Raw genomic sequence first — 27,962 nt, 5'->3', positions numbered from 1 at the left:
AACCACATCTAGGAGATGACGATTTTTCCGTTCGGGTACACCATTTTGTTGGGGAGTAGCAGGACATGAACATTGATGAATAATGCCTTTAGAAGCCAAAAATGCCTGAAACTCAGTAGACACATATTCACCACCAGAATTTGTGCGTAATGTCTTAGAACGAGCAGAAAATTGATTGTCAACATACGCTAAAAACTCAGTGAAAGTACGAAAAACCTCAGATTTAGAGCGAAGAAAAGTAGACCCAAATAAATCTGCTATGATCATCAATGAAAGTCACATAGTATTTAAATTTTGCATGTGAACTAACCAAGGAAGGTCCCTAAACATCACTATGGGTAAGCTCAAAACACTGAGAAGCTCTAATAGCATGCAAAGGGAAGGGAAGAGTTTTGCTTTTACTAAGTTTGTAAGAGGCACACTCAAGAGATAAAGAAGAACATTCTTTATTACCAAGTAAACTAGAGTTCGATACATGAGATATTTAGATGGCCTAAACGACGAAGCCACACCATACTAAGATCTGAAACATTATTACAAGCAAAAGACTTAATAGAAGAAACTGGAGAACGTGCTAGAACAAGCAAAAGTAGCGGAAACAAGCGCCCCACTTTAGGTCCCTTCGCGATCAACTCCCCCGTTACCTAGTCTTGCACAACACAACCATTACCAAAAAAATTAACAGCACAATTATTATCAACTAATTGACCAACAGAAATAAGATTTGTGGAAAGTTGAGGAGCAACATTTGTGAACTTAGAATATGCATCTCCGACAACAACTATTGGCAAAGAACTGCTATTGGTAGTCTGAATAACAGATTGGCCAGCGTAGGGCCAAACATGACACAAGGTAGTGGGATTATTCATTATGTGATTTGAAGCACCCGAGTTCACATACTAGATATTAGTAGAATTGTTACCTTGGAGCCCCATTGCTGATAATACCGAAATTAGCATCTGTTGCACCATTTCGGGCGTGCAGTAATTCGCTGGAGGAGGTGCAAGAACAGAGAAATCACCTGAAGAAGAGCCAAGAGCCACAATCGTCACTGTAGGGGGTACACTAACATAAGTCTAGAATGCCTAGGCCTAACGATTCTGTGGGCGGATACGACATTCTTTGATAATGTGACCCTTCTTCTTGCAATATGAGCATAATTTCTTGGAACAATTAGCAGCGATGTCTAAATTCTTTGCAGCAAAAACATTGCAAAGTGCTAGAATGCGCAGGCAGTCCTCATCGTTGAGCAGCATAAGCCACAAGGACAGACCCAGAACTACCATAAGATTGTGCCAGAGTAACTTGAGTACTAAGCCGTTGTTATTCACGAAGTCACTTACCAAAACAAACATCCAGAGAAGGAGCAGGAGAGTGATTTAGCAGAGACGAGCGAACAGTTCATACTCGGGGCGGAGTTTCATAAGAAACTAATCATGATGACTAGTCTCATGAACACGTTGAATAATGGGAAGAGAAGCCATAGGAACATCCGCAGTAACCAGATCATAATATTCATTCCAAAGAGTCAAAAACCCAGAATAATAGTCTTAGATGGAACAATTATGATGTTGAAACATGGCAATCGCATGCTCTAACTGAAAACGACGGGCACCGTTATCTTGATGATATACTGTTTTTAAATAATTCCACATGGATTGAGCGGTGCGATAAGGTTGCAAGTTGGGGACAATATATGGCTCAACCGAGCAAAGAAGCCAAGACATAATCCGAGCATCAAGCACAGCCCATGAAGGACAAGTTGTGAATTCCTTGGATTTATCTAGATTGGGTGCACAATCCGTGCCATCAATATGACCCCAAAGATCCTTCCCCTTCAAGAAAAGTTCAAACTGAAAAGCCACGTAGAATAATTGTTGCCCGTAAACTTGGCACACACAGCTGCGGAGTCCACGCTAAATAATGGAGAAAATCGAGAAGCCCCAAAAGAAACAGACTGTGCCGAAAGAAACAGACCACTAGAAAATCTAGAAGCCCAAAATAAACAACGCAAGTACAAAGAAAAGCTAAGAACAACCTTCCTGCACTAAAAAATTAAATCTTGAACCAAAAAACTGCACTAAAAATTAAATCTTGAACCGAAAACCTGCTGTGCCGAGAGGATAAGTGCCAGAAACAGCAACAAAAAGCTGTTGCCTGCTTGCCAAGAGTCACAAACAGCAACAGAATCTGGAGAAATAAGTGGCAAACCAGAAACCTGCTGTGCCTGCTTGCCGAAAGTCATGGACAAGGAAATCATGGACCTTTGTGAGAGTGTTGCAGATCTTCAAAGAGATGTCATTGACTTTAACAAAAAATTGGCCTCTATAATGATCCACCTAGATACATTAGTAAAAGAGAAGAGAGTTATGAATGCAACTGCGACTTCCGGCTGTACCACTATCACAACTAAGCAAGCCCCAAAGGCCCACTGAGGTAACTTTCAGCATGCTTTTCGACTGTACTATAATCTTAAAGTTACTTTACCTAATTTCAATGGGGAAGACAAACCAAATGACCCGATTAACCAACCAGAAAATATTTTTATTTAACAGGGTATTAGGAATGAAGATAGAGTAAATTTAGCAATCACTTGTCTTTAAGGGTATGCTAGCAAATGGTTGGAGAGCATTGGACCCATTTGGAAGGGCCCATAACAAAATGGAACCAAGGAAATAATGGCCTATAAATTTGTGCCCATCAGTTATGCTAGGATCATCTATTCTAGACAAGGCCCCCTTAACCATCATGGAATAGACATTGGCATGTGCACCTGATAGTTTCATTAACTTATCACAAGATGCCAATATAACTCAAGCAAGCAACAACAAATTATTCTAAACTTTGGTAGGCTGCAATATGGAATTCAATTAAAACTCAACAGCCAACACTTTAATTCCATTAATCAAGACATAACCTAGACGAAAGACATTGAAGAAAATTATCTGCATAAAAGACAGACAAAGTGGACAAATTTTGTGGAGCCTAAGACTAGCTATCCAAACTCCACCTTAGCAGTTGAGACAAAAAAGACCGTCAGCATGCTAAAAGAAGCATCTAAATGTGGTGAAGAAGCTTGAGAGGAAAGAGATTGATAGCGAGCTATTAGATCTTTCTAGCAAGAAGGAGGCGGCATACAACCTTTTATACAAGTCCGTACTATTCTTTGCAAGGTGCAAGAAACTTGGCCCAATGCCATCTCCTCAGCTAAATGAGCTCTTCGAGACTATTGAGACATTTACCCTCTAGGGAGTCCAATAGTGGCCTTGTCGACATCAAGGCCGAAAATTGCGTTTGTATCCCTTTAGGGACCATGTGACACAAGCATCCGGTTTATAGGGTTTCCGAATAGTGTCCTCATGCATGAATGTATGTTTAGTGCTGCGGGGAGTTAGTTTCTAGTCGTATTCTTATGCTTGTCACTTGCAGCAAACTTGAAATGTTTTATTGGGGAGATCGTGTGATGGAGAATCACCATTGGAGAACTTTAGATGTTTATATCGTAACCAACATTTTTTTATTTTAGTTTGGGAAAATTCTGATATTTTAGAAGAAAATTAATTAATTTAGGATTATTTTGTGCATTTAATTAGTTTGGGGTTATTTTGTAATTTCTTGCTTTACTTGGGGTTATTTCGTAAAAATATTTGTTTTAATTGGAATACTAGATGTACAAGTACTTTGTTTGTAATGTATGAAACAGTTATCAAGTTTGGATCCAGATTTTCCAGACTGTTTTGGCTCCCCATCGTATGGGTTCTCCCCCTCTTCTCCTTCTTTATCTTCCTCCTTTTCCTCTTCCTCCTCCCTCTCTTCTCTGTTGCCTAGTTTCTCTCCATTTCCGTTATTCTCTAACTCCCTGCTCTGTTTTGCAGCAACCTCTCTGCACTTCTGCCTTGCTGTTTCTATTTCTCTCCTTCTAAAATTATCCTACTCTTCTTCTATCTCAGTGCTTTCCTGCAGCATCTTCTTTCCTCCCCCTTCTTATTTCTTATTTTCTCCTCCCTCAGTTCCTCTCCCTTAACTCTCCCTCAATTCTCTCTCTATTTCTAATTTTCTACTTCTGTCCTACATCACTGTGGTAGTTCCAGCATCATATGATTCATTGTAAGGTAGCAAGATGCATGTGGAACAATTTGTTTTCATAATTTGGTGAGGATTGGGTGGCTCCAGCTACAATTAAGGACTTTTTGGAAGTGAAGTTTTGGGGCTTTGGGAAGGAGAGAGAGGATATTTTAGGACTACGCTGTTTTTACAATTTTTTGGTCGCTTTGGCTGGAAAGGATGCCAGAGTTTTTTAAAATCAAAAGACCTCTCCAAATTGATTTGGGAGAGAGTTATTTTTATTTCTTCATTCTGGGCTCATTCTTTTGGGGGTTTTGGGGGGTCTTTTGCTGTCCGACATTCAAAGGGATTGGAAAGCAGCATTGATGTAATTTGCTAGTTTTTCTTTTCTTCTTTGTGCTTTATTGGGGGATTTCTTATCCTCATTTCATTGTAATTATGTTCTTTTAATAGAATTGTTTTATTATCTAAAAAAATACTGTGGGTTGCATTCTCAACTCGTCAATGCCAAGATCACTTGGAAAGCATTAGGTCACCATGGGTTTGATTCTGTTTGCCAAGGCTTCTTCAAGCTAACCAATGTTCAAGGTCGAACTTTTCAAGGGTAGGAGGAATGATGGAGGGGATAGCCCCTCATGGAGAATAGTGGCAAACCAAAAGCCCTATTCCTCATATAGGGAAAAAAATTAATTTTATATTATTTGCTTTATTTTTGTTTCCAATTATTTATTTTAGGGAAGTATATCTTCTTAATTTTTAGGAAAGTATTCTCTACAAAAGGGTTGTAAGCACATTAGGGTTTGGGATTTTTGCACTTGAATTTATCGAATTTTAGTTTGAGTTTTACCTGGAAAACGTGCATGAGCCTACATCAAAAGAGGATATGAAAAAGAATAAAAATAGCAACCCCATTTAATAAGGAAAAAAAAACCCTGTCCTTTTGCCGCATGCTCCTAATGTGTTTGGAAAAGGACGAGAGGATATCAACACCTAAGTCTCTAAAAATCCCTCAATACTTAATCACATACTGGCATCAATCACCTAGGGATTAACTGTCAATTTTCAATTTGATTTTCCCTCCAGATGGTATCCAATGGCGAAACTGTAATGGCTGACAGCAAAGGAGAGAGGTCAGATCCAACCTAACATAGTAGTATCCAAACTCAAAGAAAATCCTGCCAACTACTAGGTAATTAAAGCATAAAGAGTATAAAGAAAACCTTATCATCAGTTATGCAAGAATTTGATCATGAATCTATAGAAAGGAATGTATTCTAAATTATTTTGGGAGAGGTTGCCCATGAGTAACTCTCTGAAGAATACAAAATGCACTATTTCCCATGTTTCAAGCGCAGTATAGTTAAGATGTAGGGTAAATGACAAGAAGAACTTCAAAACTATTACCCACCTATAAAAACATTAGGGACGGTATGTTGTCCAGTGAGCCTTTCCAGCACCTTCTGCAGTTGTGGCCCTTGGGGACCTGAAATATATAGAAGAAAATTTTGAACATATGCAAATTTGATCAAATATAAAAGGCAACTGTAAGGATTCACATGCACATAATACACAACAAACATATGTAGTTTTCTTCAGAAAAATGAATGGAATCTAAAAAAAAACTTCCAACATTTAAAAAGAAAAAAAAAATTATATGTTTATTTCCAAGACCTAGAATCAATGTTCTTTCAAGAAGCTACAAAGCAAAAAAGGAGTAAACCTTTTTTTTTCTATAAGAGAAAATTTGCATTAGGAACCAAAACAATGTACAATGGAAGAAGGCAAGATGTCCTCAAGACACAATAAACTACAACCAGATATATTACATAAGAGCTGCCCTCCAATCCCTTTGAATATCAAACAACGATAAACCCTGAAAATACCAAAGAATGGGCCCAAAACAAAGCCAAGAACACCACTCCATCCCAAAAGAGACTAGGGCAAGTTGCACCTTTAAAGCTTCCCTTCTTTTGGACTCGTTGAGAATGATTCTGATCTAGTTCATGGCCTATTAGAAGTAGAAGGTGCTCTGGTGAGATCCTCACGGATAGAAAAAGGTTCCACTTTATAATACACAACCCTATCTACTTGAACCAAAGGCCATATGCATCATGGCAAGAAATCTTCCACATTGCTCAACCCATGATCTTAAATTTCAGCCAAATTGTCAAAATTTTCGTCGCCTATTAGAAGTAGAAGGTGCTCTGGTGAGATCCTCATGGACAGAAAAAGGCTCCACTTCATAATACACAACCCTATCTACTTGAACCAAAGCCCATATGCATCATGGCAAGAAATCTTCCACATTGCTCAACCCATGATCTTAAATTTCAGCCAAATTGTCAAAATTTTCGTCAAAATTTTGGCTTTCCGTCACCTCAAAATCAAAATGGCAGTAGAGTTCCATCTTCCATAATTTCCGTCAAAATTTCAATGAATCATCCAAAATTTATCAAAATCTCGAAATTTTAGCGAAGCTTGTAGAAATTTTAACTATAGAATGAAATTTCCTTGGAATTATTTGAGATTTAGATGCAAAGTGGAATTTCTCTCTTAATTTATTTATTTTTTTAATTGAAACAAATGATTATTACAAGGGCACTAGAAAATATAAGAAAAATAGACATACAACAACATTTTATATAATCATTCGTGTCTAAATTATCTTTATTTGTATAATAAATAATATTTAATTGATTTATGAATTTTGTTTATATTAACCAAATATGTTTAATAAACATATTATATTATGAATGCGTTTAATAGTTAATACACATATTATATTACAACTATTGCACCAAAACACAACATAGATGTATTATATTATTATGTCTATTAACTATTTCTAAAGTTTTATAAATGAATTCCATGCTTTAGTACTAGTTTCCATAGTTTTCTTCCAAGATGAAATCGAAATTTTTGTACTTTTGAAGCTTCAAAATTTTAGTCAAATGGAAATTTAAGACCTTGACCTAACCTATGTAAGAGAAGATAGCATTCCAAAGGTGTGATGCCACCTTTTAGTGCAAAAAGAGGTGTTCATTCATTCCATTGGACTCCTGGGACACCAAACACATGCTAGGACACAAAGAAATAAGGCCTTCTATTTGTAAAAGATCATGCATAATAATCCTATTTAGTATCACAATCCAGATAAAAGTTCATAATTCCTAAGGAACCTTAGCCTTCCAAATGAAGTGGCTCCAAGGAACAGCAATGGGAGAAAGGGTTTTTAATAGATGTGAGAAAAAGATCTAGAAGAGAACAACCCCAAAGAATCACACTTCCACCCTCTCCCATCCTCCCTATTGGTAGGGAAAAAACAATCCAACGCAGAAAGCAAGATGGTGGCTCCAAGAAAAAGCAAATTTCTCTCTACTCGCTAAACTCACTTCAACACATTTGTTCATCTCCTTAGTCACTACTTGTCATTGGCCTTTACATCAATTTGATATGAAGAATGTTTTCCTACATGTACTACACGGTGATCTTCAAGCAAAGGTCTAAATGGAGAAAGCTCAGGAGGAGTCAGGCTTGTGTTGGCTCAAGAAATCATTATATGGCTTAAAATAGTCTCCAAGAGCATGGTGTGGTCGATTCAGTGTTGTCGTACTTTGAGTTTGGCCTCCAACGGTGTGCAGTGAATCACTCTGTATTATATTGTCATACTCCACCTAGCAAGATTTTTCTTATTGTGTACGTGGATGATATCATGATTAATGGATATGATGATCAAGGCATCCAGGATCTAAATCTTTTCCTACAGGCTAAATTTCAAACCAAGGATTTGGAGCCATTGAAGTACTTCTTGGGTATGGAAGTATCGGTGTCATATGGGAATGGTATTGTCACAAAGAGAGCATGCTCTTGATCTTTTAGACAATATTTGGTTGTTGGGATCCAAACTTGCTGATACACCCATGGATCCCAACAAGTAAGTTAGTGCCAAATATGGGTGATTTTTTGCCTAGCCCAAGATGGTATTAGAGACTTGTTAGAAAGTTGAATTATCTCTTATGCACTCGACCAGACATATCTTTCACAACAAGTGTTGTGAGTCAGTTTCTCGATTCTTTGAGAACAAGTCACTAAGATGCAATATTTACATTTTAAAATGTCTCAAAGGCGCACCAGAAAAAGGTCTCTTATATCAAGATCAGGGTCACAATCATATTCATGGATGTACAGATGCATATTGTTTCAACCAAAGATTCACAATTGAATACTATATCTTTGTTGGTGGTAATTTGGTTTCTTGGAAAGGTAAAACAAAAATTGTTGTGGCTAGGTCAAGAGCTAAGTCAAAGTATAGGGCTACGGCTTACAATACATGTGAACTTGTTTGGTTGAAAAACATGTTGGAAGAATTGGGTTTTCCACATTCTCAGCTCGCAAAGTTGATGTGTGATAATTTTGTTGCTATTCATATTACCTCCACGGTCTTCCAAGAGTGGACAAAACATATTGAAGTTAATTGCCACTTTGTTCAGGAAAAGAAACTTGTATAGAAACTCATTAAGGCCACATGTGAAGTCTAATTTTCAGTTTGCTAATTTATTCACTAAAGCCTTGGGAGGTGCTCATATGAAATTCATTTGTAACAACCAAGGAGCATATGATAAATATGCACCAGCTTGAGGAGGAGTGTTAATGGTTATTTGGTCATTTAGTATTATTAGTATGTGTTAGAGGTTTAGAGCTATGTTAGTAAGTGTGAGCTAGTAAGGGTATTATGGTCATTGCCATTGTACTTGACATGTATTATAGATAGAGGGAGAGACCTCTCATTGATTTTTGGTCTTCCATTTTACCCTATCATTCAACACCCACAAATTCAATATAGTGGGTATCTTTAAGACCTCCATGAGATAACGGATGGAGTTAATAATTATGAGGTTGGAGTTAGATATGGACAATCCAATTAGGGCAATCAATCAAGTAAGAACATGGATTGGGTTCCTCAAAAAACTACCTTAACTTGAATAATTTATTGTGACAAAAATTGAGATGATGGATATTAATAATGAAACTGGCTACAATTGTTTGTGTTTAGGGATAGGGTAGACTCATTTAAACACCCCCCCCCCCCGGGGCCCCATTAGCACATAGAGTTGTTGGGAAAACAAATCCTGGTACGTGACTTCTATAGTTCTTATAAGTTCTATCTACTAAGTACTAAGGGCTTAGGGCAGAACTTTGTAATGTTAACGTTATATAAATCATTTGAGGCTGATGAGTGAATGATTTTTGACAATGCTGCATAATGGTGAATACATTGTGGTAGTTGTGCACCTTAACTCCAATGCATTGTTGTGAGAGAATTAAGCCAAACAAATTCAGTTAAAAATTGCAACCACAATTGAAGTACTTTTACTTTATTCACACAAAGACAAGGAACAAGCTGAATTATGCAAAAGACTGCAGTAGTTTACTGTCATTACAAATATGAAGCTGAAGATAAGGCATGCCACTCGAAAAACTGCACAAGAAATAGAGGCTAGCTTTAATCCCATCAACCTTGATTATATCTTCAAGGACAATGATCCATTATCACCATGGCTAGAAGAAAGGGAGGCACCGGTGCACCGCTGTTAGATGGACAAGATAATTCAGATTGGTTAGAGGTTGATGATGATAATTGATGGGGATCAGCATGCCCTACCTATGTCATTTTCAGATGTTGTGACACATGGACGGCCTCCCGATGTCCACATTTCCTTTTCCAACATGAAGACACGTGGACAACCTCCCAATGTCCACATCGGTTCATAATTGTTTGTAGATTTTGAATAGATTATTTGAAGACTTGTTTTGAAGATTTTCAATGTGAGAAAGACTCCAGTAAAGATGCCAAAGCAAGTCCGAGTTCAAGGCCCATGTTGGCCCCACACGGTTCCATTGGGCCCCACACCGAATTGGGCCTTCCTTTAACTTTTGTTTTATATTTAATTTGTTAACTTGCAAGACAACTTGCTTGCTTGCATGTCTTAGAAAGTTGTGTGTGCTGTAAGTTGTGTTAGTATTTATTATGTCTAGAAAGTTGGAGCATTTATTTTGTTAGTAACTTGTAAGAGTAATTAATGTGTATAGTAAGTTGGTGTCTTTATTATTTGTGTCTCACATGCTTCTGTGGGAATTGTTAGTTGTTTAATGCCCTTGTCCTGCTATGCTAGCTAAGCTTGTTAATGCTTTGTCCCCCCATGCTAGCTATATATATCCCTTCATTGTAAAAACAAAAGCTAAGTTTGAATATTGAATGGAATTCCATTGTTGAGCTTGAAATCTTGTCCAATCTTCCGATTGTGCAGTGTGAGGCTACGTCATTCTCTCCGGAGATTAGGTGGTGAGAGACCACTATCTATCCAGCGACTCCATCTCCTCCCTTTCATCCACACGACCTCCACCCAAATACATCCACACGGCCACCACCAAAGTTACACCCACGCGGCCAGCACTTTCATATCTCCACACTGCCACCATCACTCCATTGCATTGCTGCGTTCGTTGGTATTTCAAAGCTTGTACAAAGAACTTAAGGCATGGACTACTTGTGTTAAAAGCATCAAAATCATCCAAACAATTCTCTTGGTAATTTCAGTACTTGTGTTTGAATCCTTGCTATATATTGTAAACCCTTGATTATATTGAAGCCTTTCCTGGAAATCTAAAATTCCATATCTAATAAGCCCTTTGAATCCATAGATTGCAATATTGATACTTGCTAGTTTAAAATCAATTGTCAGAATATTGCTTGCTAACAATAGAACTTAAATTCTTGAAATTCTGAATAACATCTTTATTGCATATAACTTGAATTCTTTGTGAAAGAACTCTTGGGACTTATTTCTGAACAGCATCATACACCATTTAAAAATTCAACAACACGTAAAATGAAGCTTGATTTTTGTGTTTATATTTAGTTAATTGAGTTCTTAAATCAAAGTGTCTTGAGTGTATGTGCTTGTGTAAGGGTCGTAGGTCGACCATTCCCATCCTACATCATCTTGGTATCAGAGTCTAGGTTTAGTTAGGCTGAACCCTCAAAGTCCCATTCCCTTAGCTCGCAGGATTTTAGTTTCAGACTGAAACAGCCGCAGGATTTTGCCCAGAACAGCCCATCTATATTCTGAATTTTGTATATTTGGAACTTAGTTAGGTTAGGCATACACTTAACTCTACTTTGTGTGACCAAACACCATTCCAAGGGCTTCCCTAGTGTGTCCGAATCCTTCCCCAACCCCTCAGATGTCTACACAAGTCAGGAATCCTTACCGAGGTCATAGGATTAATGATGAAAGAGAACCACCTATTCCTCCTAGAGAAAGACCTCCCCTCCTTACACAAAGGCAAGTGAATCATCAAGATGACTTTGCTAAGAGACCCCCACGTCATGAGCCCTATGTCCAACATTGGAATGATGAGGACTATGACGTTGATGACTTTCACATTAGGAGACCTTACCGTAGGGACCACCGTGATCCTTACAAGGATGAAATGAGGATAGAAGCTCCCACCTATGATGGGCAAGATGGATCCTAAATTCTTCCAAGATTGGTTGACTAAGTGGATTCCTATTTTGATTGGTGTAAGATGACTGACCCTCATTGGGTTAAGTTTGCAAAAATGAAGTTAACGGGGCAAGCCAAACTCCGTTGGATAAATGTTGAGAGGCAAGAAGTAAGGTTAGATCATAGACCCATTGAGCATTGGGATCTAATGAAGGGTAGGTTAAGGGAGAAGTATGTACCCCTTAGCTATAGAGAGCGCCTTATGGATCAACTTTACAGTTTGCACCTGGGTAGCATGACTGTTTCAGAATACATGAGTCAATTCGATAAGTTGTCTATAAGATGTGGTGTCTATAAGACTATTAGTCAATAGATCTCCCGATTCCGCCTAGGATTAAAGCCTGAACTAAGGAGATAACTGTTTTCCCCATCACATTGAGTCCCTTGAACAAGCTTATAATTTAGCTCATGACTTTGAGCAAATGAATAAAGGGCCTCTAGGAAAACAATTTGGACCCCCATCAAATGAGCCACACTCTCAAAGGGTATAGAGCTATAAAAAGTCTCGACCAACACACTCAGGTCAAGTCGCCTCCCGAGGGAGCAATTCCCTAGTCCAACAATCTATGGACAAAGGAAAAGCACCCATGACTGGATCCTCTCACTAAAGTATTGGCAGCACAGTGTACTTCAGGTGCCATAAACAAGGACACTTTTCCAAACAATGTCCCACGAAGAACTTGGCGCTTGATAGGGAAGATGGTGAGAAAAAGAAGAATGAAAAGAAAGAAAATAGTGGAGAATCTTTGAACACCATAAGTCAAAAGTTGTGTGAGCAGGAAAGTCAAGATACACAAGAAGTGAATGTGGTAGTTCCTAAGGAGACTGAAATACCCCTTCCTGAGAAAGAAACACCCCTAGAAGTATCATCCCTACCTTCTGAGTTTAAGGATGTCATTCCTGAGCCACCTAATGAGTCATCTCCCATGAGAGACAAACAACATGTCACTGATCATGTTCCTAGTTCATCTCTGCCTCATTTACCACAACATAGAGTGAACCCAAGAGAAGATGAGGAGCTGAAACAAGTGAATGAATTGAAGGAACATGACTTTGTTCATAAAAGTTTAGGTCCACTTGCCTGCCCTATTTTCCCTAATCCCAAGGAAGAAAACACTTTGAGCACATGCATTGATAATCGAGCAACCAATGAGATTGTCATCAATAATAGGTTTCTCAAAACCATTGTTTCCAATAGGGATGTGAAGCTCATAGGTTACTTCTTGAAAGCCTTGAGGACCATGTTAGGCACCAAACTTAAATGTCTTAGTGCTTATCACCCGCAAACCAATTGGCAAGTTGAAGTAGTGAATAGGAGCCTTAGGGACCTATTGAGAAGTGAGGTAGTTGAAAACATCACAACTTGGGATTTATACCTTCCTATGGTCAATTTTGCATTTAGTAGTTCAGTGAATAGGGCCACATGCCTTAGCCCATTTCAGATTGTGACCGGATATAGTCCTAGACAGCAAATAGATTTTATTCCACTAACACTTAAGTCTAGAGTGAGTGAGCCAACTGATGCTTTTGCAAAGCATATACACAATCTACACTCTGAAATTAGAATGAAGGTTAATTTGAATTTTGAACATTATAAATCTCGTGCTGATATACATTGCATGTTGAAAGAATTTTCAAAGGGTGATATGGTTAGAGTCTATATTCGTCCTGAGTAGATTCCTATAGGAAAGGTGAGAAAGTTAAATGCTAACAAGATGGATCATTTCAAAATTTTAAAGGAAACTGATTCTAATGCTTTCATGCTTAATATTCTTGTTGATTTTAGCATAAGTAATGTTTTCAATATTGAGGACCTAACCCCCCATTTCTTGTACCATCTTCTTTTGAAGCACCTTCAAATTCTAACCCTGAAGGTGACCCCACTCCATTTCCCACTCCTCTTGAACCTGAAAACCCGACATTGCCTTTGCCTCTACCCTTCCCCATGCCCAAGAACCTTGATGTAATCTTGGATGACAAGGCAAAGTTCACAAAAGCTGGATCATACCGGAAGTTCATGGTCAAGTGGAAAGGTAAACCATTTCCCGAGAGGAGCTGGAATCCTAAGGAAGAACTCCTTCATCTTAACCCGAAATTTTACTCCCAATACTTCACCTCTAATTCTTCTGAGAAGAATTCTTTTGGGCTGGGGAGTGATGATGGGGATCAGCATGTCCTACCTATCTTATTTTCAGATGTTGTGACAAGTGGACGGCCTCCCGATGTCCACATTTCCTTTGCTAATATGCTAACACATGGACAACCTCCAAATGTCCACATCAGCTCATGATTATTTTGATAATGTTTGAAGACTTTTCAGAGTGAGACATACCCCAGTAGAGATGCCAAAGCAAGTTCGAGTTCAAGACTCATGTGGGCCCCACATGGAATTGGGTCTTTCTTTGATTTTTGTTTTATATTTAATTTGTAATCTTGCAAGACAACTTGCTTGCTTGCATGTCTTAGTAAGTTGTGTGTGTTGTAAGTTGTGTTAGTATTTATCATGTCTAGAAAGTCAGAGCATTTATTTTGTTAGTAACTTGTAAGAGTAATTAATGTGTCTAGTAAGTCAGTGTCTTTATTATTTGTGTCTCCCATGCTTGGGTGGGAATTGTTAGTTGTTTAATATCCTTGTCCCCCCATGCTAGCTATATATATCCCTTCATTGTAAGAACAAAAGCTAAGTTTGAATATTGATGGAATTCCATTGTTGAGCTTGAAAGCGTGTCCAATCTTCCGAATGCGTAGTGTGAGGCTACGTTGTTCTCTCCGGATATCAGATGGTGAGAGACCACTATCTATCCAACGACTCCATCTCCATCTCCTCCCTTTCATCCACACGACCTCCACCCAAATACATCCACACAGCCACCACCAAAGTTACACCCACACGACCAGCACTTTCATATCCCCACACGACCACCATCACTCCATTGCATTGCTGCGTTCGTCGGTATTTCAAAGCTTGTATGAAGAACTTAAGGCATGGACTACTTGTGTTGAAAAGCGTCAAAATCATCCAAACAATTCTCTTGGTAATTTCAGTACTTGTGTTTGAATCCTTGCTATATATTGCAAACCCTTGATTATATTGAAGCCTTTGCTGGAAATCTAAAATTCCATATTTAATAAGCCCTTTGAATCCATAGATTGCAATATTGATACTTGCTAGTTTAAAATCAATTGTGAGCATATTACTTGCTAACAATAGAACTTAAATTCTTGAAATTTTGAAAACATCTTTATTGCATATAACTTAATTCCTTTGTGAAAGAACTCTTGGGACTTATATTTGAACAACATCATACACTGTTTAAAAATTCAACAACACGTGAAATGAAGCTTGATTTATTGTGTTTATGTTTAGTTAATTGAGTTCTTAAATCAAAGTTTCTTGAGTGTATGTGCTTGTGTGAAGGTTGAAACCGTAGGACATAGGTCGACTATTCCCATCCGACATCGATAATGATACTACTCAAGGTACTCAGTATCAAACTCAACGACAACATTATCCTCAAGCGACACAAATTGAAGAGAGTTCCAGTCCACTTACAACTCAGATTGATGATGGTGGCGGGCTCCTACTAGTGGTGATGATGATAGTCATAGAAGTGGTGAATATGGTGATAGTGGTGGTAATGGTGCTAGTAATGGTGGTGGTTTTGGTGAAGCTGAGAAGTCCAGCCAAGTCATGTTTTTGAAGTAGATTATGGATTAGCATCCCTACTGGATGACTTTGATATTGGTGATTTTCCTCCACCTCCACCAGGTTTCCTCGTTCTTCACAATCTAGGCATGGTCGTGGGGGTAGTGGGAGTGGAAGAGGCGGGGCAAGAGGTAGTGGTCAAAGAAGAAGTACTAATAGACATGAACATTGAGCACATAAGGGGCCCTATGGTAGCGGACAAAGTTTTGCAGATTTTGGCATTGGGAAGTGATGTAGGGGTAGCATCAAGGATCTCCAACCATGAAAGATACAAGAGAGGAAAGGGAAGAAGAAAAAGGGAAGAAAGTGGAGAGGAGACATCAGGGGAAAGTCACATTTACTTTCTCAAATTCAAATTCAACAACCTACTTACAACATGGATTTCACACACTATTTACAAGAAAGCCTATAATGCATGAAATTACATCTATAGCCCTAAAACAACATGAAATTACAAAAACACCCTAAAATACATAAATATTACAAACAAGCCCCAAAATACATATAATATTTACTAGTCAAACTAAACACATAATAAACTACTAACTAAACCCAACAATACCTTGACCCAACTCTTCTCAATTATTCTCACTCACGGATCTTCCCAAGGTTTTGCTTCTTGTCCTACATCAAATCTCCCCAAGTTCAAAAAAACTCGGCCCCGAGTTTTGAAATGTTGGAGAATCAGAAGTAAGAAGCAAACTTGGACTCTTTGAAGCCAGCAGTTGAGTGATAATGATCCTTTGGCAACATCATAGACTAGAATTGAGAATTGGCATCAATAAAAACATAGAGGATGACAAACTCTATAATAGTAATGTTTGAAAGACTAAGGATGTCTTCAAACACATTCACTGCCTTGCTTGTAATTTCATCAATTTGAGTAACTATGACATGATCAATAATCTCATATTCTTTGTTCAGGGTGGTTGGTAGAGCAGGCTCCAAAATGATTTTTTTTTCCCATTATCATGGAGGATATATGTGTTCGCATGTCCTGGAGTCACACCCAAAACATCCAACTAAGGAGAACCAAGGAGTACATGGCCAATATTCATGGGCATGATTCGAACCTAACATTAGTCAAATATTGACACATTTGGATAGGAACATAGGAGCTGTGCGAGATGAAAGTCTCATGCACGGTTTTGAATGAGAGAAAGAAGTGAGGAATCCTCTTTTCGACTCTGACTCTCCCACTCCAGTGATTGCTTTTCCTTCTGTTACTTCGAAAGTAGCTGCTTCAGCTTCAACCACTCGAATTTTCCTTCCACAAACACATACAGTTTTTTGTCAATCCAATATATGTTATAAGGCTTTGGATGGGGTTCCGGATGAATTTGCATACGAGTGATTCCATTTCTAGAAATCATGTTCATAGGACATCTTCCTTCAATGATCATTTTGCAAACTTTTCCTCCACACTTGAGAAAGGCGTGAAAAAGCTCGATAAATGGAGTTCCTTTTTCCAATAATTTGCCACCATATTGCTGGATTTATATATATACTGCAACTCTATATCACCAAAAGTCCTCAACACAATTTGGCCACAATTCTCAATCTATTAATGTAAATCCACTATTTTAACTCTCAATTTTCAAGAACTATCTTCAATTCACCTTTGATCTAGAGTACCATGCTGAAATGAAACAAATTCACTTTGAAAACTCACAAAAATGCAGCAATAAAACCTGGATTTTGATGCTTACAGCAACAATTTCTTACTTTCTGCATCAAATTTTCACATTTGCTAGCAAAATATCAGGTTCACACTAAGTATATGCTGTGGATCAAAATACCACAGAAGAAGAAGAAGAATAAGAAGGAAAACAGAGGAGAATACAGAAACAGGTTTAGACAGAACAGAGAAGAAAGAAAAAGAATAAAGGGAGAAAATTAGAAATTAGAGAGAGATTTAAGAGAATTATGTGAGAGAATTTGGAGAATAAGAGAAAAGAGAAAAGAAGAAGACGAGGAGCAGAAGAAGAAGAGGGCAGATACTGCTGGGCAGCAAGGGATTAGGAACAGAATAGAGGATCAGAACCAAAGAAAGATCAGAAGGAAGAAGAAAGAAGAGGAGAAGAGAGGGGAAAATGGGAGATTGAGGTGAAAGAACAGAGATTGATATTGGGCTCTGACACCAAATGATGCAAGGGCAGCATCAAGGATCTGAGAAGGATGAGGGAAGAGGAGGGAGAGGAGATACCAGGGGGAAACTCACGTCCATTTTCTCAAATTCAAATTCAACATGGCTTTCACACACCATTTATAAGCATCTAATGCATGAAATTACATATATACCTCTAAAACAACATGAATACAAAAACACCCTAAAATGCATAATATTACAAAAAAGCCCCCAAATACACATAATACTATACTAACTAAACTAAACATATAATAAACTACTAACTAAACCCAACAATTGTCTATGCCGACAACCCCTTGACCCAATTCTTCTCAATTATTCTCCAACAAGGATCTTCTCAAGATCTTGCTTCTTGTCCTACATCAAGGAGTCATCTTCTTGTAGCATTGATAGTAAGAGTCGTCAAAGAAACCATAATCTATATCGGTCATATCAACATCCACGATATTATCCTCCACAACCCCCCCCCCCCCCCCCCCCACAACACTATTATCAACCCTATTATCTAGTTCCAGTCTATTCAAATCCACCATATCCATACCGTTATCCACCACCAACCCATCCACAATTCCATAGAGAATATGAATCAAACCAACGATCAATTCCCCCATCTTAAACTTCTTAGTTTTCTTCTTATTCTTCATTTGAACAAACTAAGGATCCTCATAACATGGGCTCCATTTTTATTTGAAGGAGATGGAAGTGGCTTGTGACCCTGATAGCAACCCACGAACAGTCCTACGGCTGGGTCTTGGAAAAAGTTGGTGTCTACAAACACCGCTCTCCTAGCTAAATAATTTGGCGCTTTCCCCTAGAAGAGTGTTCCCTTTGCATAGAGTTATTAGTAAGTTTGGGTTGAGTGAGAATGGATAGGATACCAGTGCTAGTTTAAGATGTTCGTTAGAGAGTCCAAGGAGATCTTTCTCTCAGATTTATCCCTTATTCATTCCTCACACTAAATTTGTGGTGGGGAGGCGTTCTCGTATTCATCTTTGGAAAGGCCCATGGTTGGAAAATGGTGTCTTATCCACATCTTTCCCTTATCACTTGCGTTTGAGCTCAAGGCAGAATAGCATTATTTCTCTCTTTGCTAATGATTCAGGTAGTCCTTTGGCTTCTTAGGATTTTCATTTCAGGAGACCTCTTAATGATAATAAAGAGCTGATTGCGCTGTCCTCCTTGTTGATTATTGAATAATCGTCATCTTTCTTCAAGAAGGGATGTTTGTTCATGGTCTTTCAATCGTTCCACTTTATTCTATTATTTGGAAGGCCAGAGTACCACCAAAAACTAGGCCTTTTATCTGGTTGGTCATGCTTAATAGAATAAATACCAATAATTTTTTGTAGATTAGGATCCCATTGAAGTCTCTTTCTCCAGATGTTTGTGTGCTTTGTTATAATAATTCAGAGACAGCATCTAATCCTTTTTCGCATTGTGACTTTGCTTTGAGGGTATGGAACAAGTTATTTTTATGGGAGAAAGTCGAGTTTCCAGAATTGGTGGAGGAACTTTTAGCTGTTTCATGGGTTTTGGAAGGAGGAAGGTTGGGGTGCATTATGGAAATGTGGTTTCTTTGTGGTATTGTGGAGGTTATGGTTGGAGCAGAATGCACAGATCTTTCAAGGAAAAATTGAATTGGTTGCTGGTTTAGGAAAAGATTCACTCTATGGCCTCATTGTGGTGTGTTGGATTCGGGAATATCATACAAGTGAGCTTTATAGAAGTTCAATGACATTGGAGTAATATGATGGCTTGATTTTTTTTCCCTTTTCTTTCTTTTGTTGTTTTCTAGTTTTTCCTTCTGGTTTGCTCCAAATTTTATTGTTAGATGTCTTATTCTCCTTTTTGTAAATTCTTAACCTACTAAAGAAATCTCTTCTTTCACTATCAAAAAAGAAAAGAAAAAAAAAAACTGTTAAAAAGATATGGATTCGCATGTTTTGATCCTGGAATCCTACATAGTAATGTTTTAAATAATTTTAAGTAGATTTTAAGCAATTTAAATATAAGATGTACTACAAGTGTTGGATGTCATTCTGGTTATTTTAGCTGCTATTAGCGAGAAGAAGTGTGCATTTGCTATCACTACTTCGTTGATTATAAGTGAAGTTTAAACAAAGAAATCATAGATACAAAGAAACATAAATATAGAAAGTCATCTTTTGTACTTCTTTAGCTTTTGATGGAATTTTTGTTATCTAAAAAATAAAATATAGAATGCTCATATATTAAAAAAAAAGTCAAGAACAAAAATGTATAGCAAAAGAATGTATTTTTCTCTCCAGATTAGGTGTAAGAAGAACAACAAAAAAAAAATTAAAAGAGCTTAGAATAATATGCATTATAATATGGGAAAAAGTTAGTGGTTGGAACGTAATGTGCAATGCATGTATTTTTTGGGGGAAGAAGTTGAATCTTTTGCTGGTTTGGGAGTTGTTCATTACGTGGCATCGCTTTGGTGTGTTGGCTTGGCCATGGATACTTTAAAAGAGTGAGGTTTCAACTGGCTCTATTTGCTCACTTAGTTTTGTATTCTGGATTTTTTTTTTTTTTTTCCCTTTTTCATTATGTTTTCTCTGTATTTACTCTCTGATTTGTTCCAGGTTATTTCTAGGATAATGACCTACTCTCCACTATGTATATTCCTGATCTTTTAATGAAATTTCTTCTTTTGCTATTAAAAAATATGAGAAAAAGTTAAGTACATCTGAATGCTAGTTATTAAAAGAAAATACATATTAAACGTCAAAGAAAGTAAACCCAAAAAATAATTCAAAAAAAAAATACTGAAATTGAATCTCAGCTTTGATAAAGATAGCGAGGGGAATTTCAAAAAAAATAAAAAAACTCAAAAACCTATTTTAGTCATTCATAGCCAGTCTAATAGTGTAACCAGCATTATGCTATTGTAACCAACCGTAATGGTCCATAAGGATAACGTAATGGCCATTGCGGTATCATAGCAGACTGAATCGGCCGTTACAGTTCTGAATCAGAGGACATTTGAGATAGCGCCCTATAACATTCTAGAATGCCACCAATACCAATGCGTAACTGCCGTTACACACCGATTTTCGAAACTATCCATGAACATGGGAAAATCATTAATAACTTCCAAGAGCTTTCATTGCGGTGAAGAAGCTTTCTAAAATACAAATCTGAGGCATGGTTTGAGGTTTAAAGTAACCGGGTTGGGTCTTAATGAAAAGGGGGTAGGGATATGGCCAGGGATTCCCAGGGCTAGGAATTTAATAGTCAGATGGGGTAGGCCAGACAACAGTTATGATCGAGTAGGATTTTGTCCGGTTTTCTAGTTATAAAGCCTTGGTCCCTTTTGTTTGACCAAGTGAAGATGCGAACACTAAATAGGAAGTCATCTGCCCACAACGAACAGGAAATTTTTTAAGTCTTGGACTCCAGAGAGGTTATTAGAAGAGATGGGCTACTGCATTCTAAACTGTCCCTCAAGGTATTTAGGTACCCCAAAAGAAACCATAGGGTCTCTTGGATTAACTCCTTGAGTTTCAGTAATTATGCCTGTAGAATATTCCTCTCTTAAAGGGCAATGGTTGCATGAACAGATTTAAACCAGTAGTTTTTGTTCTCATTCTGCACAGAAAGGGTGATAAACTGGGGGTGTTTTATCACTTAAGTTATGTTGAAGAAGTTAGGGTTGATGTCTAACTATATCTTGGCATATAACTAGTCACCCGTAAAGTAGTGGAAGAAGACCAAGCTTTTTTTATTTTGATAAACAAAGAAATTTCATTAGAGAGGGCAGAATGTACATGAGGGGGAAAAAATGAAATAAAAAGGAAAACAGTGAGGATAAAATCCTACATTTACATCAAGAGTAAATAGTCACAGATTTCCCATTCTAGGCCCAAAAACCAAAATAAATGCAAGAGAGCCAACCAGTCCCGCTACATGTCTTCCAAAGAGATGTGGCGGAAAAAAACCATTTGCTAACACCAACAAAGATGGAAGATAAGTCACCCTACTCCAAAGCAAATTAGTAGACATAGCCACTTCTTTGAAAATTCTAGCATTCTTACTATAGACCCATTGTGGTCCGCCCCTTCCCCGGACCCTACATATGCGGGAGCTTTGTGCACCGGGCTGCCCTTTCCATCCAAACACACCAAATTATAGCCATAATGGAGCATCACCATAAAGCTTTTCTATTCTTTTCTTTAATAAAGCCTCTAAACGTGATGGAGCAAAATGTCTTCAACATTTACTCTACATTGAAAGTAGAATCTTACGATTTTCAATCCGATTCTATGATTCAATCCTGCAAAGCCCTCCAACGATCCCACTTAGAATCCCGACTCTAACAACCTTGGTGGTGAAGACGTGGCCATGTGCAAGCATGTGAGTTGGTTGAGCGGGTGAGGTGGCTGTGTTGTTGTGAGTGCACGAGGATGTGCAGGTATTGAGAATGTGTGGTGCAAGATAATATGCGTGAAGTGCATGCAGGTGGCTAGAGTTTTGGCATGAGTGTGTGTGTGTGTGAGTGTGTGTGTGTGTGTGTGCGTGAGTGTGCGCACGCGCACGTGTATATATATATATATATATATATGCTCTGAATAAATGTTTGTGATCCATGATATATGAGTGGATGTGTAGGTGTTATTCTGCTCTGCTAGTGGGTGTAAAGCGCATGCATGCACATGGTAAAATGCATGCTAAAGGAATAAATTGGTCTTTGGCTTTCTTTATAATGCAAAAATATTGGAGTTGAAACATGCACACACTTCACAAGCATGCATGGCCACACACTTCACATGGATGCATAGCCCATGCATGCTTTCACCCACCCACATGGCTCCAACACTCCATTTCCCACTTCCTTTTATTTCTCTTTTCATGCATCTAATTTTTTTTTTTTTTATTTATCTTGATTTAATCCTTGTTTTCTTTTCATTTCATATGCTTCTTTTTCTTTCTTTCTTCTCATAAAAAAAAAAATGCAAATTGGAAAAAAAAAAATATAAAAATTTGAAATAATAGAAAACCCTAAAAACATTTTAAAACTTTTTTTTTTATGCAGAAGGCCCTAAATTATCAAAAATGACCAAAATGCCCTTAGAATTGGAAATTGCCAGAAAGTCCTAAAAATTCCATAATATTTTCTAAAAATTAGAGGTTTGTTTTGGGGTTATTTTTGTTTAATTTAATGCATTTGCATGATCACTTTGCATGTTTAATTATTGCATGCTTCGCATTTGCATCGGTGTGCATCCCCGATGATAAAACAAAGGATGAAAAGGTATTTTAGACCTCATTTATGAATTCTAAAGGGAGTTTATCTAACAAGACCCCCTCTTCTGAAGGTCTTATTAGAAATTCCTAAATCGCACCACGTTTTTTTATTTTCTTTTAAAATTTTCGTTACTTAATTGATAATTTTCTAAATCAATTTAAGGTTATCCATAGTTAATTCGGTAGCGTTCGTAAAATGGATATGTAGTAAGTGCTAATACCTTCCCCTCTCATAATTGTACTCGCAAATCCGATTCTAGTTAAAACAAACCGATACTACTGGTTTTTTGGCCTTAAGATTAGCCTCAAGACCAATTAATGAGTAGTAATTAGGTGAACTAACAGCACCTAGGTAAATAATAGGTTAGTGACGACTCCAACGAACTTGAAATAACAAAAATCCCTCGCCCCTCGCCATCCCGGGTTGACCACGTTCGACACCAAATCTTTTCAATAAGAGAAGGGAGGAATATTAACCAAAAATTTTCCAATTAGACTTTCATTCCATTTCTTCCTGTCAACTTTGAAAACTTTTTCAAGGGGATCAACAAGAACTTTTCCATCTTTTGGAGGAGAAGTATTTCAATTCCTTCTGACGGTCCGAGGCTTTGTTGAAAAGGACCAAAAGGTCTTTCCAGTTCATAGGGGTTTTAGAAATTTCAGGATACAATTTACTACTGTTTTTTTTATTCGTTCAGGTTGGGTTGATATTTATTCAAAGCAACCACAAATATCATTGACATCAATACTAGTAAAGTGCCATGAATTCAAATGGGCCTTATCCTTGCTAGTCATCAAGTGAAATATTGAGGATCATCAAGGGTGGGACAAGAATTAGAGGTTAGCAAGTAGAATTGCTGAAAGCAATGCCAGGGAGTTGTTTAGCACATAACTGTACTCGCGAATCCGATTCTAGTTAAAACAAACCGATACTACTGGTTTTTTGGCCTTAAGATTGGCCTCAAGACCAATTAATGAGTAGTAATTAGGTGAACTAACAGCACCTAGGTAAATAATAGGTTAGTGACGACTCCAACGAACTTGAAATAACAAAAATCCCTCGCCCCTCGCCATCCCGGGTTGACCACGTTCGACACCAAATCTTGTCAATAAGAGAAGGGAGGAATATTAACCAAAAATTTTCCAATTAGACTTTCATTCCATTTCTTCCTGTCAACTTTGAAAACTTTTTCAAGGGGATCAACAAGAACTTTTCCATCTTTTGGAGGAGAAGTATTTCAATTCCTTCTGACGGTCCGAGGCTTTGTTGAAAAGGACCAAAAGGTCTTTCCAGTTCATAGGGGTTTTAGAAATTTCAGGATACAATTTACTACTGTTTTTTTTATTCGTTCAGGTTGGGTTGATATTTATTCAAAGCAACCACAAATATCATTGACATCAATACTAGTAAAGTGCCATGAATTCAAATGGGCCTTATCCTTGCTAGTCATCAAGTGAAATATTGAGGATCATCAAGGGTGGGACAAGAATTAGAGGTTAGCAAGCAGAATTGCTGAAAGCAATGCCAGGGAGTTGTTTAGCGCATAACTGTACTCGCGAATCCGATTCTAGTTAAAACAAACCGATACTACTGGTTTTTTGGCCTTAAGATTGGCCTCAAGACCAATTAATGAGTAGTAATTAGGTGAACTAACAGCACCTAGGTAAATAATAGGTTAGTGACGACTCCAACGAACTTGAAATAACAAAAATCCCTCGCCCCTCGCCATCCCGGGTTGACCACGTTCGACACCAAATCTTTTCAATAAGAGAAGGGAGGAATATTAACCAAAAATTTTCCAATTAGACTTTCATTCCATTTCTTCCTGTCAACTTTGAAAACTTTTTCAAGGGGATCAACAAGAACTTTTCCATCTTTTGGAGGAGAAGTATTTCAATTCCTTCTGACGGTCCGAGGCTTTGTTGAAAAGGACCAAAAGGTCTTTCCAGTTCATAGGGGTTTTAGAAATTTCAGGATACAATTTACTACTGTTTTTTTTATTCGTTCAGGTTGGGTTGATATTTATTCAAAGCAACCACAAATATCATTGACATCAATACTAGTAAAGTGCCATGAATTCAAATGGGCCTTATCCTTGCTAGTCATCAAGTGAAATATTGAGGATCATCAAGGGTGGGACAAGAATTAGAGGTTAGCAAGCAGAATTGCTGAAAGCAATGCCAGGGAGTTGTTTAGCGCATAACTGTACTCGCGAATCCGATTCTAGTTAAAACAAACCGATACTACTGGTTTTTTGGCCTTAAGATTGGCCTCAAGACCAATTAATGAGTAGTAATTAGGTGAACTAACAGCACCTAGGTAAATAATAGGTTAGTGACGACTCCAACGAACTTGAAATAACAAAAATCCCTCGCCCCTTACCATCCTGGGTTGACCACGTTCGACACCAAATCTTTTCAATAAGAGAAGGGAGGAATATTAACCAAAAATTTTCCAATTAGACTTTCACTCCATTTCTTCCTGTCAACTTTGAAAACTTTTTCAAGGGAATCAACAAGAACTTTTCTATCTTTGGGAGGAGAAATATTTCAATTCCTTCTGACGGTCCGAGGCTTTGTTGAAAAGGACCAAAAGGTTTTTCCAGTTCATAGGGGTTTTAGAAATTCCAGGATACAATTTACTACTATTTTCTTGTTCGTTCAGGTTGGGTTGATATTTATTCAAAGCAACCAAAAATATCATTGACATCAATACTAGTAAAGTGCCATGAATTCAAATGGGCCTTATCCTTGCTAGTCATCAAGTGAAATATTGAGGATCATCAAGGGTGGGACAAGAATTAGAGGTTAGCAAGCAGAATCGCTGAAAGCAATGCCAGGGAGTTGTTTAGCGCATATTGGGTTGTTTGCTTATAAAGGCTAATTCGTGCAAAGAGAAAGCTACATTCCCACCCAAAAACAAATCCTACTTTAAGAAATCCTCAAGCAATCACGGGTTGCATAGGTGCTAGGGCCCACGGGAGTATGCCAGTCATGAGTATGCAAAATTTCTCTTGCATTAACTTTAGAGCAAAGGCAGCTAGAGCAAAAATGCAGTAAACTCAATTATTCCACATGATCCTAGAGATGTTCCACCTCAAGTAATAAAGAAGTAAGTCCCAATTTCCATATAATAGTCCTCACTTTCCCTCCTTATTAATCGCCCCACCCCAAAAAACCACTTTTCAATCAGACTTGGTGCATCCACAATGGGAGCACACTAAGGTTGGTCTTTCCCAAACATAAGTGCATGTTTCCAACAATCAAGCAAAACAAGCCCTACTAGCCAAAACATTGACTATGATCTTGTAGAAGCTCCAAACCAAACTAATTGGGCAACAATTTTTAGAGTCCACAATGCAGCCTCTAGAACAAGAATAAGCTGGAATTATCACTTGTTTCCAACATATTTTTTATCAAATAACTCTGCCTAGAATACAATTAAATCTTGAGTCAACCAGAATTATGCATAAAGGCTGTATGAAAAACATTTAAACCAGTTGTTGTCCCGGTCTAGGCTTATAATATCCTAACAACCTCATCTTTTATCTAACAGCCTTTCTGGCCACACAACCAACCCCTATGAAAGAGAATGTGTTTTGCATAAATCAAGTACGAGCTTCAGCATCTGTTTCCCCGTCTCAATTAAGTAACCCATCTGCTAGCGACAAGCTTCCATAATGATGAAAACCAAAATTCAGGCCCAGACAAAAGATAGGCTTACATGCTTACATATGAAATCTGCCAGAGATAACCTTCTGCCAATCAACTCCACTTGAGTAATTGGACATCTATTTTGATCCATTGGAGAATCATCTCACACGGAAATAAGCCCTTCTCAGGTATCCTTCAGGTATCTTTTTATTTTTCGACAATAATATATATAACAATTAAGTTATCAATGCTAAATCCAATAATCATTCATTTTATTGCAAGAAACACATAATAAACAAAGTAGTTTGAATCCAAAGATGCAACAACTACCACACACATACGCAAACTACTTCGGAGCAAAAATGCAGAACACAAATGTTCATTTAAGCAAACATGCGCAGACGAACATGTAGTTACTAATGAAAGAGCATTACACAGACGTGCAAACGGAATTGAGAATGAGGAATACTCACCCATTTCATCCAATTCAAAAACCACTGGCTCCACGCCAAGTCTTCTGAACAGCGATTTCACCTCAGACGAATACCTTCGCACACATTCAAAGAACCCGCATTCAGTTCAGAAAGAAGCCCACGATGAAATTAACCACAAACCCCGACAAATTCAATCAAAATATCTATGCGCAAACCAGCAGCTATCAATCACAAGATCAAAAATATAAAGAGATGAGATTACTCAGATTCGAACTCACGAACACCACGTTTTCGAGTAAACCACAACCGTATTCTCCGCCACTGTCTTCTTCACGCTCTCCTCCAAACGAGATCCAAACGAAGACGCCAAACCTCGAACCAAAATAGGCTTGTACCTCCGCGCAACACTGAAGCTGAAACTCTTGCTGCTTTTGGTGATTGTATTACGGCGATTGCTCAAATGAAAAGAACGGTGGGAAAAGCAAGATGAAGAAGAAGAAATATAGAGGGTGCCAGTTCGAGGAGCAGAGAGAGCTACAGTGGCGAGACTCGCAAGATGGAACGTGGCGGCCATTGTCACGCTGAGTCTGGCTCTGTGCTCTTTCCCTGTCTTCCAGACTTCTTGGGCCTGCCGTTGTTTATTATTAATATTTTTGTGCCTCTGAAGATTTTTCGGCGGCGAGGCGGAGTTGGGGAGTTTTTTTCCACTTTAACTTTTTTTTTAAAATATATATTAAATAATATTTTTTTGAAAATTAATTTTCGAAATAACTCTAATATAATTTCGCTATTTGATCCAACAAAATTTAAATATAAACAAATCTCGCTACTTGGTCTTACAAAATTTGCCTTAACATGCGTATAGACCATATTGGGCTGCCATTTAAATCTCACTACACTAAGTGTAAAATATAAGAAGTTGTATCTTAGCTGAGAGAGAAATAAGAGTAAAACAAGAATCAATACTTCTTATCTTGAAAGATTGATTTTCAATGTTATATAATTGGCTCACTTATATAGAAATAATGACCAATTACAACTTGACATTTGGACCACTAAAATTATGAACAAATAAACTAATTTAACTACCCATAACAGCTACAATAACAAATTTCTTG

At 37.8% G+C, this 27,962-nt stretch overlaps 1 protein-coding gene across 2 annotated transcripts in view; it reads right to left on the bottom strand.

Moving 5' to 3' along the window:
- Positions 1–27,540, bottom strand: part of LOC131155143 (glutaredoxin-C5, chloroplastic-like) — a 47,869-nt gene extending 20,329 nt beyond the window's left edge. Inside the window, exons 1-3 of one of the 2 annotated variants that reach the window (XM_058108074.1) lie at positions 27,123–27,540; positions 26,884–26,957; positions 5,474–5,548 (exon numbers count right to left, since the gene is read on the bottom strand). In XM_058108074.1, coding sequence (XP_057964057.1) covers positions 5,474–5,548; positions 26,884–26,957; positions 27,123–27,418 — 445 coding nt within the window. In that variant the 5' untranslated portion in view covers positions 27,419–27,540. Of the gene's footprint in view, positions 1–5,455; positions 5,549–26,883; positions 26,958–27,122 lie in introns of both variants that reach the window. The other variant, XM_058108075.1, reaches the window with a different exon arrangement.
- Between the last annotated feature and the right edge of the window lie 422 nt (positions 27,541–27,962).

Source organism: Malania oleifera, chromosome 5, assembly GCF_029873635.1.
Source record: "Malania oleifera isolate guangnan ecotype guangnan chromosome 5, ASM2987363v1, whole genome shotgun sequence".
NCBI lineage: Eukaryota > Viridiplantae > Streptophyta > Magnoliopsida > Santalales > Ximeniaceae > Malania > Malania oleifera.
Note: the sequence above shows the minus strand (reverse complement) of the source record. Positions and strands in the feature narration are given on the sequence as shown.